The sequence below is a fragment of the Kogia breviceps genome, chromosome 17, assembly GCF_026419965.1.
Source record: "Kogia breviceps isolate mKogBre1 chromosome 17, mKogBre1 haplotype 1, whole genome shotgun sequence".
Lineage (NCBI taxonomy): Eukaryota > Metazoa > Chordata > Mammalia > Artiodactyla > Physeteridae > Kogia > Kogia breviceps.
The window spans coordinates 53,665,613-53,683,717 of NC_081326.1; the positions used below are offsets into that span (position 1 = coordinate 53,665,613).

At 33.9% G+C, this 18,105-nt stretch overlaps 1 protein-coding gene and 1 pseudogene across 7 annotated transcripts in view; both read right to left on the reverse strand.

Moving 5' to 3' along the window:
* Window positions 1-18,105, reverse strand: part of CSMD3 (CUB and Sushi multiple domains 3) — a 1,102,347-nt gene that overhangs the window by 239,561 nt on the left and 844,681 nt on the right. For all 7 annotated transcript variants that reach the window (XM_059042775.2, XM_067017123.1, XM_067017122.1 and 4 more), the window contains one exon: window positions 12,900-13,094. In XM_059042775.2, coding sequence (XP_058898758.1) covers window positions 12,900-13,094 — 195 coding nt within the window. The remainder of the gene's footprint in view (window positions 1-12,899; window positions 13,095-18,105) is intronic.
* On the reverse strand, window positions 11,732-12,416 carry LOC136792951 (small ribosomal subunit protein mS31 pseudogene; annotated as a pseudogene).

Here is an 18,105-nt window from a genome sequence, read left to right on the forward strand (position 1 = left end):
GTTCAAAAGCTTCATCTTAGCAAAAATACCTAACTATTCAGCCATTAATTTAATGTGTCCCTTCATGTTTCCTATATAAGTAAACAAACTTCATTTTGTATATCTGTCTTAGATAATAAACCTCCCATAAGGCTATTTTATCATAATGGTAATAAATATTACTTTAAATTATAAACTATTACTCTAAGTCACATTTATTTTACTCTTCATTTTCCTCTGCACTACCTTTGACACATTCAAATTATGTATCTGGAAAACTAAGGATAATATTGCTAAGGATAATAAAAAATTATTGCTAAAGATAATAAGCAACAATAATATTGCTAAAAATAATAATAAAAATATTGCTAAGGATAATAATAATAATAATAAATAGAGTTTTCTATTGTTTCATCTATTCACTGAAAAGAAAAAGAGCAAAAATCAATCTTCATAACTTGTAAATTAATTTTATGCTCTAATTCCACACTCCTGTTTAACACTAAAAAAAAAAAATCCATCTTAACGTTATAATCAGTCATTTATAAACCATTTTAATGACTCAGTAAGTCAACTTAGAAAAATATGAGCTTCTATATCTTGTCACCTCACCTCACTAATTGCCTAGATTCATTCATCTGTTTTGCTGGCTAGGAAAACATTCCCTTCACTCTTCAGTGCTCTGTGAGCTGTGTTCTCCATCACAGAGTACGTTCTTAGAAAAAGAAGAGTTCATTCTGTGACAAAGGTCTGTGAATAGATATGTTCCTTTGATAGATCTCCCATGTTACCATATACAAATTCTACTAAAACTAATGGTCTCATGGGTGTTGGTAGTTCATCTATGATACCTACGTCACTAATTTTTAACCTCATTTTTCAAGATTGAGATAAAAATTACATACCATAAAATTCACCCTTTCTTCAATGGCCATGGCTCACGGGCCCAGCCGCTCCGCAACATGTGGGATCTTCCCAGACCGGGGCACGAACCCGTGTCCCCTGCATTGGCAGGCGGATTCTCAACCACTGCGTCACCAGGAAAGCCCAAAACTCAGCCTTTCGAAGTGTACAATTGAGTATCTTTTTAGCATATTCACAAAGTTGTGTAACCAACTGCACTATCTAATTTGAGAATATTCTTGTCATCCCAAAAGAATTCCTATACTAATTAGCAGTCACTGCCCATTTGCTCCACTCCCAAGACCCTAGAAATCACTAATCAATGATTTGTAGGAAACTGTGTATGGGAAGGCAAGTTCTTAAAATGATTTTAATCAAATTATTAGTGCATTTTAAGAACTACAATCCCTTTTCATTGCTTACTTTATTTCTCTCTGTCATTGATTATTAGTGATAGCTGTCTTTTATTATCAAAAAAGTACTTAAGACAGCTAACATATTAGTATAAAGAAAGTTTAGAGAGAAAAAAAAGAAACCTGTAACAATTTTGTAACTCCTACCTGATCTTCTCACAAATGCTGCTTTCCCAGGAAAGTTTCTCCCCTGTCCCCGGACTAGCTCAGAAGCCCCCATCATACAGCATTCCATCAATTAGTTTCAGGACATTGATTACAACTTGTAATTATATATATATATTTGTATGGCTCTTTGATTAAGGTCTGTTTCTATCTCTTGACTCCATGATCTATTAAGTCAAAGTTTCCATGTCTTTTTTGCACACTGTTTATAACTCTGGAGCCTAGTGTAGTATTTGTGTATATAATGGACTTCTAATAAATATACACCATAAATATTAGGAAGAATAAAATATAATTATATTAACATCTTGCTGTTGACTAAATGCACAGCATGTAAAACTCATAGAGTTTTCAAACCGTTTGTTTAGGGTAGCGCAACAAATACAATTTAAAACCCAAAGCTTTGGAATCAGAAAGGTGTCGTTTTGAATTCCAGCTTCACTATTTACTGACTGAATAGCCTCTCTTACTGCAGAGAAGAAAATTCAAACTGGAACTGAAACAGGAGGTGTCTGTTCCATCTGGCAGATGATGTGGTTTTAGATGAAATGAATTAAGAAACTCTCCTGACCTACTCCAGAATCTCTTGGAGGCGATATAATGAGGCTTTCATATACACCTTAGGAAGATAAACTAACCTCGTTAATCCCAGAAGGAATACAAAACTTAGAGAAAGGGCAGGAGGAACTTTCCTGGTTTTTCTACCAAAACTTTTCCCTTGAGACAGGGATGCCTTTTAGTGGCCCTACCCAGGGCACTGCTGTCCTCTAGGAGGAGCTCATGGTTTTCGTTTTCCTCTCCTCTTAATTATCCCTAAGGATAAAGAGCAAAGTACTCTATCCCAAAGGAAGAGGAACCTACAACTTCAATTCAGCTGTATTCTCACGGGTTGGGTGGCTTTGCTGTGCCCAGCTATTGATGGTCAGTGTGGGTGAGGTCCTCTACTTCTCTGGATTCTTTATCCTTTAGAAGTCGGGGGGAAGCAAGAGCTAACAGTACTAGTGAAAGGGAGCAGAAATCCTCTCATCTTCCCCCTTTTCTTATAATTCAGGGGTTTCTTTTCCTTGTTCCATAAATTTGGATAGGGAAAGATATCTATATTTTCATTAGACCCTAACTAGATTTTTATAATTTTAGCATTTCCTTTAATTTCAAATGTAAGCAACAAATTACATTAGCATTAGAAGTAAATGGAACTTTGTTGCCAAATCACACATTTTTAAATATATATAATTGTTGCAGATACCTCAAAATATTGTTTATGCTCATCACTACTAAAAACTATAGTAGGTACTAGAGTCTTGCTGCTGGAACTTTGAATTTAATGCATTAATTAAGAAGTACATATATTATTACATCAAAAATGTGTTTTTTCAATTATAGATTTTATGTACTTTGATAACTATATTTCAATATTAGTGGTTTTTCTTTCATGCCTACATGATTTATTTTACTTTGTGCATTTAAAAAGATGTTTCTAAGTTCCATAGGCTTCATCAGAGCGCACACACACACACACACACACACACACACATGAAAGGAACCTCTACTATTCTAATTAGATTCCTCCCAAACCACCTGTCCTTGTGATTTTCTATCTATTATTTTTCTTAAGGAAGATTGGTTCAGAGACTGTTGCTTTGGCCTAAGAAGATCTGGAAAATATTAGTTGCATTGGAGGACCCTTTCTTTCCTGCTCTTTTGTCTCCTTTCCTAATAGGACTGATAAATTCTTCCCAGCATCAGAAAGGTCCTAAAACCCAGGTTTGGAACTTTGGGAGAAATACCTAGTCTTAGAGTTAACTTATGCTTGAAGTTAGTTAGAACCATAGCCTAAATATGGTTCAGATTTACTCACTAACTCTCCCACGTGGCTCAATCTAACTCACTCAATGTGTTTTGGGGTTAGGAACCAACTTCCCTGTTGCTCAGAGAGCTCTATTTTGTCACCTTTTATGTATATATCTCCCTCAGGAATTTGGAATGAATGGTTCACTGGTTAAAGTATAAGTATAAAATGAAATTTTCTGTTTTTAATAAAGGGAAGGGGAGCAGTCAGTAATCTCCCTCTCCCCTCTTTTACAGTGTTTCTTTGAAAACACAGTTGACCAATCTTTTCATTTTACAGTCAAGGCTTCCAGCCATCTGACCTTTGAAACTATAAACACATACTTCTGAAATTAACTCAGAGTTCTTACAAGGTATACTCACAAGGTATGCAAGAGAAAAGGTACACCAATTTGTCTCTCAAGGAGATAAAAGAAGTGTTATTTGTTCTTTCTTTATTGTATACAATTGTGTGAGATTTTTGTCTTGTCTTTATGGTATCTTTCACAGATTGCCTGCAATGTGAATTGTATTCCAGATATGCTTATTCAATTAAAAAATTGCTTCCTTTATCTTCTAGGTTTTGTGGAATGAACTTTGTTAGCACTTTTTGTTTCCCCAATAGAAGAAAAGATTTGGCTATCTTTAGATCTTTTGTCCTATTACCTTAATACAATTTGAGTCTCACCATGATTTCTAATAGTTACTGTTACATGCTTTGCTTTCTTCATCTGTAAGGAGAGAATTGCTGGGTTCATTCAACTTTCTGTATAATTTTTTTTTCTTATTTTTCTGCAAAAACTGGCAATACATTAGGAAGGCATATTTGAGGTCTGACTTAAATATAGACTAGATGGTAGTGGAGAAGGGGGGAATCTTAATATGATGAGAGGCCATGTGACTACCCATCTGGGGACATGGTGTAGTGACTGAGATGTCAAGGGCACGGAAAATAAAAATGGTTTAAATATGAGCTCCAAATCTGCGTTCACAAGAAAATATGCTCTGAATTATAGGTATTGATTTGCAATTGAATTCCTTGTCACATGGGCAACTCTATATATGGTATGCTCCAGAATCCAAACCAGCAGGGATTTATTAATAACAATGTTAATGATTCTCTAAAGGAGCATGCAGGAGGCCAACTGGAATGATAATATATGTAAGAGTGCCTGAAAACTAGCAGGTGCTCAATAACATCAGCTTCCCTTCCCATTTCCTTTCGTATACGTTTCCTCCTATCATATGAAAACGAAATGTGCTTTGGTTTTATCCCAATACTACCTTAACTTTTCTTCAACACAGAATGCATTACACTTCTTTGTAGAACATAGTTCTGACAAGTAATTTGTGTATTATGTCTGTGAACAAAATTCCTATGCATAGCTGATTAAAGGCAGATATTTGATGATACTTTAAAATAACTTAACTCTAGGCCTTGTTTCATGAATCTTTCATCTACATGCTTTAGTTATATCACATTCTTAAATGAAATCAAATGCTAAATGGCTTAGTATATTAGACTAGATAATCTGTATACGTATTTACAATGGAATGGGGTCTAGACTCATTTCACATCTCAAAAATATTTTGTAAACTTCAAGGATATTTGAAATAAAGAATTAGCTCCCAAGGCAAATGATGCCATTGAAACAGAAGATCTGGGATAAAAGTTCAATTATTTAATTCTTCATAAAAAATAAGATTTAATTAAAAGTAGGTCATATGAGGTTACTAATGAGAGATAACTCTAAAGTTGGAAAGCTATAATCACAAAATGAACTTTTTATTTCTTTGTTTCAAAACTTTCCCTTCGGGGCTTCCCTGGTGGCACAGTGGTTGAGAGTCCGCCTGCAGACGTAGGGGACGCGGGTTCGTGCCCCGGTCCGGGAAGATCCCACATGCCGCGGAGCGGCTGGGCCCGTGAGCCATGGCTGCTGGGACTGCGCGTCCGGAGCCTGTGCTCCGCAGCGGGAGACGCCACAGCAGTGAGAGGCCTGCGTACCGAAAAAAAAAACCAAAAAACACCTTTCTCTTCAGTTCCTAGGGTAAGAGAGCTCTCCTTTTAAAAGCTTTTCTCATTTCACATGCAGTTGGAAGTTGAACAAACAGTGGTGTAAGGTGACTACTGGATGTCTAACTTTAACATAGTTGTGTTCATGCACTTTGATCAGTTGTACAGGTCATTGGCGATTCAGTTAATTTTTTTCCAGAATCCAGGATTTATGTTAACATGAGCAAAACAAAGGTATTAAAAATAACGTTGCAGATTTAAAAGAGAACTGAATTAATGACTATATCTATTAAGGCATGTGTATTCTGTGCAGAGCTGTATTTCAAATGAAATGAAAAAATCGATTTCAGGTGAACACTTTTATATCAGTTATTGGTAGGAATTTACCTTTTCTTAATTGTCATACCTAGCCTAAAGGAAGATTACAGAAATAAGTGGAGAACCCAAAATCTCACACTTATTCCTGGTGCCATGTATTCATTCATGAAGCATTTAAACAACTAGTATGTTGGTTAAGAGCCAGGCACTCTTAGACTCTAGAGATATAAAAAGATCAATAGAAGGTCATTTGTAGAATTGCACAGCCTACCTTTAGGGCAGTGATTAAGAGCATGAACTCCTAAACAAGACTGCTAGGCAAGTATGACTCTGAGAAACTACCTGAATCTCTTTGTCTAGGTTTCCTCATGTGTAAAATGAGAATTTTAGTAGTCCCTAACTCTTGGGGTTGTGGTAAGATATAAAACAATATGTATATAAAACTTCAAACTGTGTTCAATACAGATAAGCTATTATCTCCTCCCCATGCACACTTTGCCTATTGAGCTGCTTGAAATTCTACCAACATTCCTGTTTACTCTTGCTTCTACGTTTTTATATATGTTGAGCCCTAGGTGTGAAATATACCATCTCCTCATGCCTTGTGTCTCACCTGGTTCCATCTTAATTATACTTTTAAGACTCAGTTCATGTATCACTTTCATAAGGAAGACTTCCCTGATCTCCCTTTGTAACTAGGTCAGAGGCACCTCCATGCTGCTTTTACTCTACTTTTATTTCTAGCAATGTACCTTATCTGTCTGTATCTCATCAGATTGTAAACTCTCCAGGGGGAAGGACAATATTGAATTCATGTCTTTATCCCTAATAGTTAGTACAGGACCAGGTATATAGATACACCTAAACACCTGAGAAAAAAGGAATGAATGATATTCTCTCCTTAGAATAATAGACAAACTAGTGATTCTTTAACAGTCCAAATACGTTTATTCTTAGGGTCTTATCATTATAATTATATATTATTTGGGTGCTCACTGTAGGCTACAGCAATAGAAAAGATCAAGAACATTGCATTGGTTCAGTTACAGAATTAAAAAATCATGGCAATGTACAGCATGGTGACTATAGTTAATACTACTGTATTGCATACATAAAAGTTGCCAAGAGAATAGATCTTAAAAGTCCTCATCACAAGAAAAAAAATTGTATATATGTATGGTGACAAATACTAACTAGACGTACTGTGGTGATCATTTTACAATACATATAAATGTCAAACCATTATTTGTATACCTGAAACTAGTTTAATGTTACGTGCCAATTATGCCTCAATCATCAATCGACAAAATTACTGCATTGGTACTGTGGCCAGTATTCCCGAATTTAATGATTAACACATCAGAGATATCTTTACCCAGGATATACTGTTTCAATTTTAGATACATTGATTTCATCCTGGGAGCTCTGGGGAGTCAGGAGAAAGTAAAAGAAATGGTTTTCTACTAAAAAGACAAGTGATCATATGCCTACAAGAAGTGAAAAAGCTAGCCAGCCAGAGAGCTGGGGAAAAAGCTTTAGGCAGAAAGGACAAGGAGTGCAAAAGCCCTGAGGCAGAAGTGTGATGAGTGCTTTGAAGAACCATCCAGGAGGCCAGTGTGGATCAAAGAATAAAGTAAAAAGGGAAAATATTTAGAGAGGTCAGTTTGTATATAGGTAGATTAAGTAGAGCTTTATATTATATGATCGTTGGCATTTATTCAGATTTAGGAAGCACTGATAGATTTTGAGTAAATATGTGATTATAATGTGACGTATGGTTTAAAGATTACTTTGCTGTGTTCAGAAGAGACTTCATGGGGAAACAAGAAAATGAGAGAAACTAGTTAGGAGAGAGGTTAAGAGGTAAGGGATGACTGATGCCCTAGATCAGGTTAGAGATGTATTTATATAAACAAATGGAATACCATTAGGTGAAATAAATCAAGTAATGAATATTAAGGGAAAATATGGATTCTGTCATCATTTGTGTTTTAATACATTTACCTAATATTGAATCAGATCATGGATAAGAATGCTATATGACATCTCTTTTAATCCAGTATGTCTACAGATGAAATATCTCAGGGTTTCAACAGATATGAAAAATATCTGTATGAAAAATAAGAGAGAAGAAATTATTTTCAAAACACAATTTTTTTTTATCACAAAGTGAATTGCAGGTACAGATATCCTGTTCTGCCATCATTTAATATATGTGACATTCTCATGAGATCAACTGCAGGATTTCTCAACATTGAGAAGGACCTACCACAGGATGCTATCATTTTGGATCTACTTCTGACAAATATAATCTCGCAGTATCCAACATAAGCTCTTAAAAATATTTTCTTCAGATTTAAAGTGTACACTTAATCCTGAACCATGATAAAAATCTATCTTCTGAAACAGACTGACTCTATAAGTTCTTAGGGTTCAGATCAGTAAAATAATTTTACTAAGAGCCTTCTTGTATAAATTAATGTCCTGCATGTTAAAGAGTAATATGTAGCCCAAGATTTCATGAGCTTATGGTCTTCTGGGGGGGACTAAAGCAACATTACAAGAAATAACTTAAATAAATAAATAAATAAATAATTCCTTATTTTGGCACTTAAGGATCACAGTCTAATAACCAACTCCCTACTCATATACTCTGCAACAAAGGCTACCAGTCAGTCAAAATTTCCTGCTCCCATTATCAGAGACTTTTGTCAGGATTCCTTCTATGGGGTAAGACTTAGCATGAAAAGCAGCAAAGACTGGCAACCTAATTCTCAAACATTGATGAAATTACAAATAGAGGCATAAGCAAATTAATACATGACAAAGGCAATTACTAGAATAACGAAAAATAATATAACTGAAACACTGAAGAGAGAAGATGTGGATGTGACATAACTATTTATCTTTTATATCAGGGAATCAATAGATATTGTCTAATATTGGTAAATCAAGGAACAGAGCTTCATGTTATGTAGAGTCACAGAGAGGGCCATCAGAGCAATTAAAATAGAAATTATTAGAAAACTCAGCTGAGGAATAGGAGAATAGAGAGGGGTAGGGCAAATGAACATTGGTTTATATTGCTTTAAATGGTATGCTTCTCTGTATTCTTTTCTTGGTTATCATATGCACATTTTACTTTGATTAAAAAATACAAAATTCATCTTAAAAGGAATTTATGCTTATAAAGAACAAATGCTTCTAGCTCTATTGCACGTGATTTACGCACAAATTTTGACTTTTAAAGTATTAATTTATTAAATCTGAAAGTCAGCGAGTCCTGTATATTTTGGATTTCTGTATAATCACCATGAGGGAAAACAAATAGATGCATATGAACCTGATCAAGAAACTAAAATGTATTAAGCTCTCCTTAGTGTGTAACAGTAACAGCCACAGGACTAAACACTTTAAATAAGTTATTTAAAATAATTCTCCCAACAAACTTGCAAATTACACAATATTATCTCATGCTTAGATATGCAAAATAAATACATTGAACAAGGTCACATAGTTGACCCAGGCTTTCTCCTTGTTTTAAAATCACTGTTTAGAGTTAAATATATCTAGTTCTAAAAAATGGGCTTTCCTTTTTCTCTGCTATACTAGAAATTATCAGTTATGGTCATATGTTTATAATGAATGTACCTTAAATTTTTTTCTAATAGCTTAAAGCACGCATTGAATATCTTCTGATTTTTATACCTTGGCATTATGACTAAAGGTCTGATGATATCCATTGTAAGTGATAGTAAAAATTATTCTCTTTTAGGAAATTTTAAAATATCAACTGTGCTATTTTCAGGAATGAGTGAATGTGTATTCATATAATAACATTAATAAATTACATTTAATTAATATTGAAATGATAAAAATGTACTCGTTCAACTAAAACATAACATACAATGCAAAGTACAATGCATGTTTTCCAGTGATATGCTTCTCTTAGAACATTGTGTTAAAAATCACATGTATTAATATGCCAGTATTTGCTGGGAACTTTACTAGGCCCTCTGCATGTATTGTGATTAATAACTTAATCTTCACAATAATCTATTGAGTTAATAACTATTATCTGGCTTTAAAGATTTAAAAATCAAGGTTCAGCTTGCTTCAGGTTATAGATACAGTAAGAGGACATGAATTCAGGTCTGCTCTTCCCTCCAAATTGTCTGTAGATGCTACTGTTCAACCAACATGAAATATACTTAACTGGGCTATAATTGACCCATGAAACATTGGAAATATTGGAAAGACATAGGATTATCTTAGGCGGGCATATTATTTGTGAATGCAATATATTTTGGAGCTCCTGCCTTTCCCACCTAAGTCACTGAAGTCTACCTATTTAATTATTTATTCCAGGAATTAACACTTATCTTCTTGATCTGTAGTTTTCTGTATTGTTTGATTTTTCCCCATCAGATTTTTTATTATTTCTTGTCTGGCTCCTGGAATTTTTCTATCGTTTCTTAATGATTACTGACAGTAAATTGTGAAAAGTGTTTTTCTAAGTTTAGTACGCTTTTCTGCCTATAAACAGATTTCTCCTTTGTATGGCTCTAAATTCTAAGATAATAAATCACTCTTTCTCTTACATTTCCTATAAACTTCCATGTCGTCAAATACTTTTTTCTCCTTGTCAAGAATAAGTCCAAAGTAATTATTTCTCTTTATATTCCCTTTAACTTCTGATAGATGAAACCATTAATTCAAGTCAAGAATTAACCAATTGTTCTGATATTAATAGAATGACCATTTAGTAACTACCTATCTTTTCTTAATTTCTTATAACAACATTTTGAAGCAAAGATTTCAATTATCCATGTTTTACAAATAAGAGACGATAAGCTTAGAGAGGTTAAATGACTTGTGTAACTCAGAAATCTCACACATATAATTCAAATGGGTGAATACATTGTATAACTAAGAAAAATTACCATGTGTATTAGACCCCAAAAATCCAAACTTTTAATCATCAGATCAGAGTTTCTGGTTTTTCCTGTTCCACTGAAATTCATAGTAATACATACACTTTAAATCATTGCAAACATATACATACACACCTACATGCACACACACTCAAATATGGGTATATATTTATTTATTGTACTTTATTTTCTGTATATATAACTGAAAATAGCTCCACAAAACAATATCCTTACTACATTCTTTGAATTATAATGTTTTTGTCTTTATCTTTTATTTTATTTTATTCAATTTTATATCAATTATAAAAATGCTAGTCACAATCCAGTGAATTGATTTTATGACTCACTGGTGGTGACCCATAGTTTGGAAAATCTGCCCTGAATGATATCATTCCCATGTCAATTTTGTACAATGCATTAGGATCATTCAACTGACTAGGGAGTCTGTGGTAACTTCCCATGGTGATATCATTGTTTCTCCTTACTAAACTGTATTTTGCACTGTATCTCTATCTTCAATAATAAACAGTTATAAAAGAAAGACAAGTATCATATGATATCATTTATATGTGGAATCTTTAAAAAGGGTACAGATGAACTTATCTACAAAAAATAGAGTCACAGATGTAGAAAACAAACTTATGGTTACCAGGGGGTAAGTGGGGGAGGGGTAAATTGGGAGAACGGGATTGACATATACTCACTACTATATATAAAATAGGTAACTAATAAGAACCTACTATATAGCACAGGGAACTCTGCTCAGTACTCTGTAATGGCCTATATGGGAAAAGAATCTAAAAAAGAGTGGACATATGTATATGTATAACTGATTCACTAGCAAGAGTGAAACTACTAATAAGATGATAGTGCTTATCAGCAAAGTTGATTGCAATGGGATATCAATTAAAAAGACATATAAATGAAAAGCCAAAGATTTGAGGATTCAATACAATTGTTAAATGTCACATGACTTTTAGATTTGTCAAAATCCTTAATTTTGATACACTGCACATTTCAGCTTCAAAAGGAAAACAAAAACCAAAAACTTGGTTTTCTAGCCAAAAAAAAAGAGTTATGTATAAGTATGTGATTTTTGAACATGCAGTATTAGGCTTTTACTAGTAAAATTGTTTTATTTAGTTATAATACCCATCTCCAAGAGCTTGAAATTAAAATTACCAGGGTCTGCAACTGAGTTGTACATAACTTTCCTTGAGAATGACTTGTTTTTCATTAAAATAATTTTTAAACCACTCTGTGTTCCACTTCTGTGTAACACTCTGATATGGGTTTTTGGAAAGGCCACAAGAAACCAGCTTCATGAAGTGGTGGATTGGCCCTTATTTTGGAAAATCCTCCAGTTATTTATCCAGAAATATACATCCATGAATTTCTGAACCTTCGTCATTAAGACCTGCTTCATTGTTAACTGGGGACTCCCACAGTTTCCCTTCTTTTGTCCACTAGGTCATCTGTTCAAAACCATTTTAAAAGAGCTGCTCATTTATTGGGGCTAACTGCTTAGCAAATTCCATATCCCAAGTGAAGGTGATGTTTCTGTTTCAGGTGCCTCTTTTAACTGCCTTAATCTCAAAGATATTAAGTCTCTTCTTGAATATATTTTTCCTAAGATTTTTTTCTAAGAGAAGTGATCTTCTTCTGGCTATGATCATTGTCAGATCCTTCAGTGCACTGAAACTGATGTACTGGTCTTGTAGTAACTCTAGCTGTAGCAGATCTGGCAACGTTCACATCTGATATTATGTTACTGAAACTAATTTTAGGTATTTTTCCATCTTTTTGTGCCCTTGGGTATTCCTCATGCTGCTGGAGCTGCCTGTGTAGCTCCAATTTGGTCATTGTTTTTAGACAACCTATTCTTAGGAGAAATGTCTATTTTTCTATATCCCTATTTCAGATAAAGATTTATCACTGATTTTTGATAATATTTGTCACTGCATTTATCTACTTTTGTTGAAATGTCAGTTTCAGTGTGTCTGTTCCTCATTTACTCAGTATTTTCCGAGTACCTGAAGTTACAGATACTCCTTTAAATCCTGAGGGCACACAAGTGAACAGAACAGGCAACATCCCTGCTCTCAGAGAGCAGGCCTACTATAATGTGCACATTGCTTTAGAGACACCTGGGAATATGAGCATTTTTTCAAAACCACTTCTTTACAGAATCCAATTTTTAAATCCTCGATAAAATCTCTGCATTGCCCATACCACACTTGTAGATTGTGTTTTAAATGGTTGATTTTTTAAAAAAACAGAAGTGGGTTTAAACATTTCTTGATTCTTTCTAATAATAAAAACCCAGCCAAAAAAGTATTTTCTTACCATGACAACTTGGTAAGGCTCTATTCCATCCAGGTCTTCCATCATCTCCTATGATACAGGTGAGTGTTGAATAACCTTGAAGAACATAACCAGCATCACAGTAATAGGTGACGGTTGACCCTAATTTATAATCCATTCCAAGTCTGGTGCCATTCATTATGTTGCCTGGATCAAAGCAGGACTCTCGGAGTTTTGCTGTAAAACAATGTTGATATAAAATTAATTATTTAAAAATACAATATTCTATGAAACTTTTAATATTTCTTCATTTCTACCTCTAGATAAACAGAAAGCACCAACACCCTTTCTGCCTCTGTTTGAGGGCTCAAAGTACAAAGTAGTCCTTAACCATATCGACGTTTTGCTAATTCACATTGATTAGTAAACGATAAAATTCTTCATTGGTCTTTTCATTAAAATCAGTATCTAATATTTATAGTCAAACAAGGTTTTGTGGTTTATTATAAATGATGTGCTATAATCCATGCATAAGTATCTTAAATGAATTATTTTAGAAAAGAACTTATTTCTTTATTTAATATTTCATTATTTAAAAGATCTTCCCCCCAAATTATGTACACTCGTTCCGTGTGACTGAACATAGATACAGTACTACTGCATATGTTGATCTCAGTTCATCACTAGGAAGAAAGGAAAAGCCCCTATGTCTGTGCCCTGATACCATTTCTCTTAACCTACCCCATTCCCCACATTTCTGTCAGAGGTCTGCCCATTAAAACAGAGTAACAAAATCTTTATAGTATCCAAACCATGATCTTTTTGGACAGAGAGTCTATGTCAAAGCCAAGAACTTTCAAAGCTAATAGTAACAGACAAATTGAAAAGTAAAGTCCATTCACAACAAAGAACTGTTTTCTGTGGACCCAGGTAGTAAACTAGAGAGACGGAGAGAATATTTTGAAAATATGTAGAGAAACAGATTAGTTCATCCATTTTGGTAAATAAGTAGTAGAACACTGTGTTGTTAACAGATCTGGGTAACACCTTAATATTTCCATTTTATTATTATTATAGATTACTTAAGAAATAAGAGAGATGAGCAATGTAAGGGCCATCACAAATTCAAGACAACAAATGTGATTTTCTACTTTAGAATTTATATTAATGGGAATTCAGGAGGTGGGTATATCTTTGGATAGGACTCGTGGAATCACTGGAATTCAAGTCAACAATATCTTGGTGTTTGGCTATTACAGAAATCATATTGTTATAATATATCAAAATCTGATTTATTTTAACAGAAAAAATATTTTTATTCCATTCATTAAAGTTTGCAGAGTTCAAAGTGCTTCAACATTTATAGGAAATGATGAGAAATGTATGCTTTAGGAAAAAATACTTCACAAGACTTCTCTGAATTCAACTAAAGAGGAAGTAGTGGGGGACTCTCCTGGTGGCACAGTGGTTGAGAATCCACCTGTCAATGCAGGGGACATGGGTTCGAGCTCTTGTCCGGGAAGATTCCCACATGCTGCGGAGCAACTAAGCCCGTGTGCCACAACTACTGAGCCTGTGCTCTAGAGCCCACAAACCACAACTACTGAAGCCCTGGCGTGTAGAGCTGGTGCTCCTCAACAGGAGAAGCCACCATAATGAGAAGCATGCGCACCGCAGCGAAGAGTAGCCCCTGCTCGCCACAACTAGAGAAAGACCGTGTGCAGCAAAGAAGACCCAACACAGCCAAAAAAAAGGAGGAAATTGTGGAAACAAACATTTACATGATTTTAATATTTAGAATACCAGAGGAATGAAAAAGGTCCACTTTCTTTCCTTCCTTCCTTCTTTCCAACAAATACTTAAGAGCCCATTATCCAACTAACACCAGAAATACAGCAGTGGACAATGAAAAAATATTCTAGCCCTCATGGCTTTTACAGTCTATAAACAAAATAACTAAATAAATACTTGTGATTGTGATGTGTGTTGCATAAGGAGAAGCATTCAGAACCTTCCTGAACAACTGACATCTAACCTGAGCATTGAGGGAGGGATAATGAGCTGACTAGGTGACAGGGAGATGAGAGACATGAAGGGGAGAAGTTGTACTAGAGCTTGTAAGTCAGATAAACCTGATTTCTGAGCTTCACTCCAAAACTAAATAACTTGATCTCCCAAAGGCGTGTACATGCACGCATACACCCACAAGCACAAGAAGTTTGTATCCCATATATCGTATTCAGATTTCAATAAAAAATTGCTCCCCAGCCCAAGGAATTATATTTCTTCCCAGATAAAATATGCATATGATACTATTTTAAGGAAAGAACCAGTAGGTTCTCTGGTCACTAAGAATGAGGATTTGGTGTTGCAGAGGTTGGTTTGTTTAATTTTTAGGAATAAAACCTGACATTGATGCTTTTCTTAAATAAGCAGGAAAATGCAATGTAATTTTTAGGCAGAACAGCAACCTAACACTTAACAGCTGTCCTCCATGAAACTGAACTAAATTCCTTGAGGGAAAAGGAAGGATTGAAATTACTATTTAAAAGGATTAATCTCTTTGACAAGTTTAACTGCCTAACATTCATCTTTTTAAAAGTTTGCCTTTTTCCTTCTTTAAAGTTTTCCCCAAATTTTCAGTGACATATCAGTGAATCTGTAATATAATACAAACCTCCTACTTTTTGAGGAAAGGGAAACGTGTTTGACAAATTTAAAATATTGCTTCTGTAACAATTTTATATTGTTAGCCTCATTTTGAGAGTATTCATTTATCTCATTATTATGTTTACATACTGCTTTAAATCCTTGGTGAATAGCTTTCTATGAATAATACTGCCCTTGTTTATTTCCCTCTATGCCATAGCAGTTACATCTGGAAATTTTGAGAACATCTGGAGAACCCTTATATAAAGGTCTAAGAAGCAGATGGAAAGATGATTTTAGTTTTAGAAAAAAAATGTGAGGCAGACAAGTTGATAGTATTTTAATGAATAATTTAATAAAATAATTTATTTTATGAATAATTCATTTTATGAATCATTAAATTTTATGAATAGTAGTTTGCCTACTGAATAGATCCCAGGAAAAAGAGTCCCTTGCTTTATATTCTCCAAATAAAGCATATTAGATGATGTCTGCTGGAAGACAGAAGTGATCATAAGCAATAGAGCTTATATCTTAGCTATGGATTTGTTTTTCATTTTTACAAAATTATTTTTCATAATTTTTTCCACATGAAATTAAAGTATTGTAAATGCTTATTTTAATGAAAAAGTTTGACATTAGAACGCTGAAAAATGTGTCTTGAAGAAGATCCAATGGGAAAAATTAAAGCTTTACTATGTTCTTATTTTCATTTTATTAATAAAGACTTACAGTAAAATCTAATATAAAAATCACTTATTTACAGTATCATTTATTTACACTTATTTAATTATAATTTAAATATCACTTATTTATCACTTATTTCCAATGGAAACTACAAGACATTTAAAATTTAGATGAGAAAACTTTTATTGTAAAAATTATTGAAAGACACTGAATAAGACAAGTAAATTGAGAAATATGCCATATTAATAGATGGGAAAATTAAATATCATCTATACTTCAATTTATTCCCAAATAATTTATAAACTCAATACAGTTCCAAACTAATTAAACAGGTGGAACAGACTTAATTCTAAAATCTAAATAAAAGTTCAAAACAGTTAATAAACACCAAGACAATTTTGAAGAAGTATAAGGTAGTGTACTCTGCCTACCTCATATAATGTCTTATTTTAAAGCTATAGTAGAAAAATTCAGAGAATTCTTGGCCTGGAGACAGAAAAATAGGCCAGTGGAACAGAATAGAAAATTCAGAAGCAGTTATATAGAAACTCAATATTTGACAGCAGTAGCATTATGGATTCCTTGCTTACAAAAAACAAACAAACAAACAAACAAAAAGACAAAAACAAAATCTCCACATAGATAAGATAGATAGATTAAAGGTGAAAAACAAAGCTTTAAAACTTTAGAAAAAATGTAGGAAACTGCCTTTATTACCTTATAATAAGGAAGGGTTTTTAATCAAGGCATAAAAAGCACAGGCCATGAATAAGGGGAAAGATTAACTATTGATATTTTTAAATGTTTATACAGCAAAAGAAACTGGAAATAAAGTGAAACCCTTGCCAAAGATGGTAAGATTTTTACTACAACAAAGATAACAGATAAACAATATCCACAATATAAAAAATATTTCCTATAAATAAAAAAAGAAGCAACAGATTAGAAAAATGTGCATGACAGAAATACACAGTTTATAAAAAAGGAAACTTCAGTATGCAAAATAGGAAAAAGATGCTCAACTTAAGAGTAAGTAGGGAAAGGCAATAAAAATAACAATGAGGAAACATTTAACACCCATGAGATTGACAACTCAAGTGTGACAAGAGCACTGGTTTTTCAAAAATGTGGAGTTTCTTGAAATCACTATCTCAAAAAGATATCTGCATCCTCAAGCTCAATGCAGCATTATTTATAATATCCAAGATATGAAAACTACTTAAGTGTCCATCAATCGATGAATAAATTTAAAAAATATGGTATATATAAATACAATGGAATATTATTCAGCCACAGAAAAGAAGGAATTCTGCCATTTGGGCCAACATGAATAGATCTGAGAACACTATGCTCAGTGAAATAATTTGGATAGAGAAAAGCAAATACTGTAGTCATATGTTGGAATCTAAAAAAAAAGAAACCAAACTCATACAGAGAACAGATTGGTAGGTGCCAGAGGCCAGGGCAGGGCAGGGGAGGTATGGGTGAAATGGATGAAGGTGATAAAAGGGTATGTAGGGGAGCAAAATTTACCACCCCAAAATGTGTCTCTTTGGCATGAGTATTAATCTAGGCTGATTATTTTTAAGAAACAAAAGACTCAGAAAGTATTTCTTTTTACCTCTCACTTAGATGCCTAAAGAATTTAGCTAAAGGGTGTGTTCCTAGAATACAGCTATGACCAGAGATATCTGCAAAGAATATAGGCTAGGTACAGTGGGGGAAACGAAGCAGGGCCTAGAGAGCAGAGTCCACTCTTTATCCCCTTGTCTCTGCATAGCCCAGCAAACATTTATTTATCAAACATTTGCTTTTCCATCAATGTGAAATTCTTTCCTCCCCTTTGAAGTCCCAAACCACTACTCCCAACATCTTCTTTTGTCTCTAGCTGAAGATGTATATAAGGTGGGTG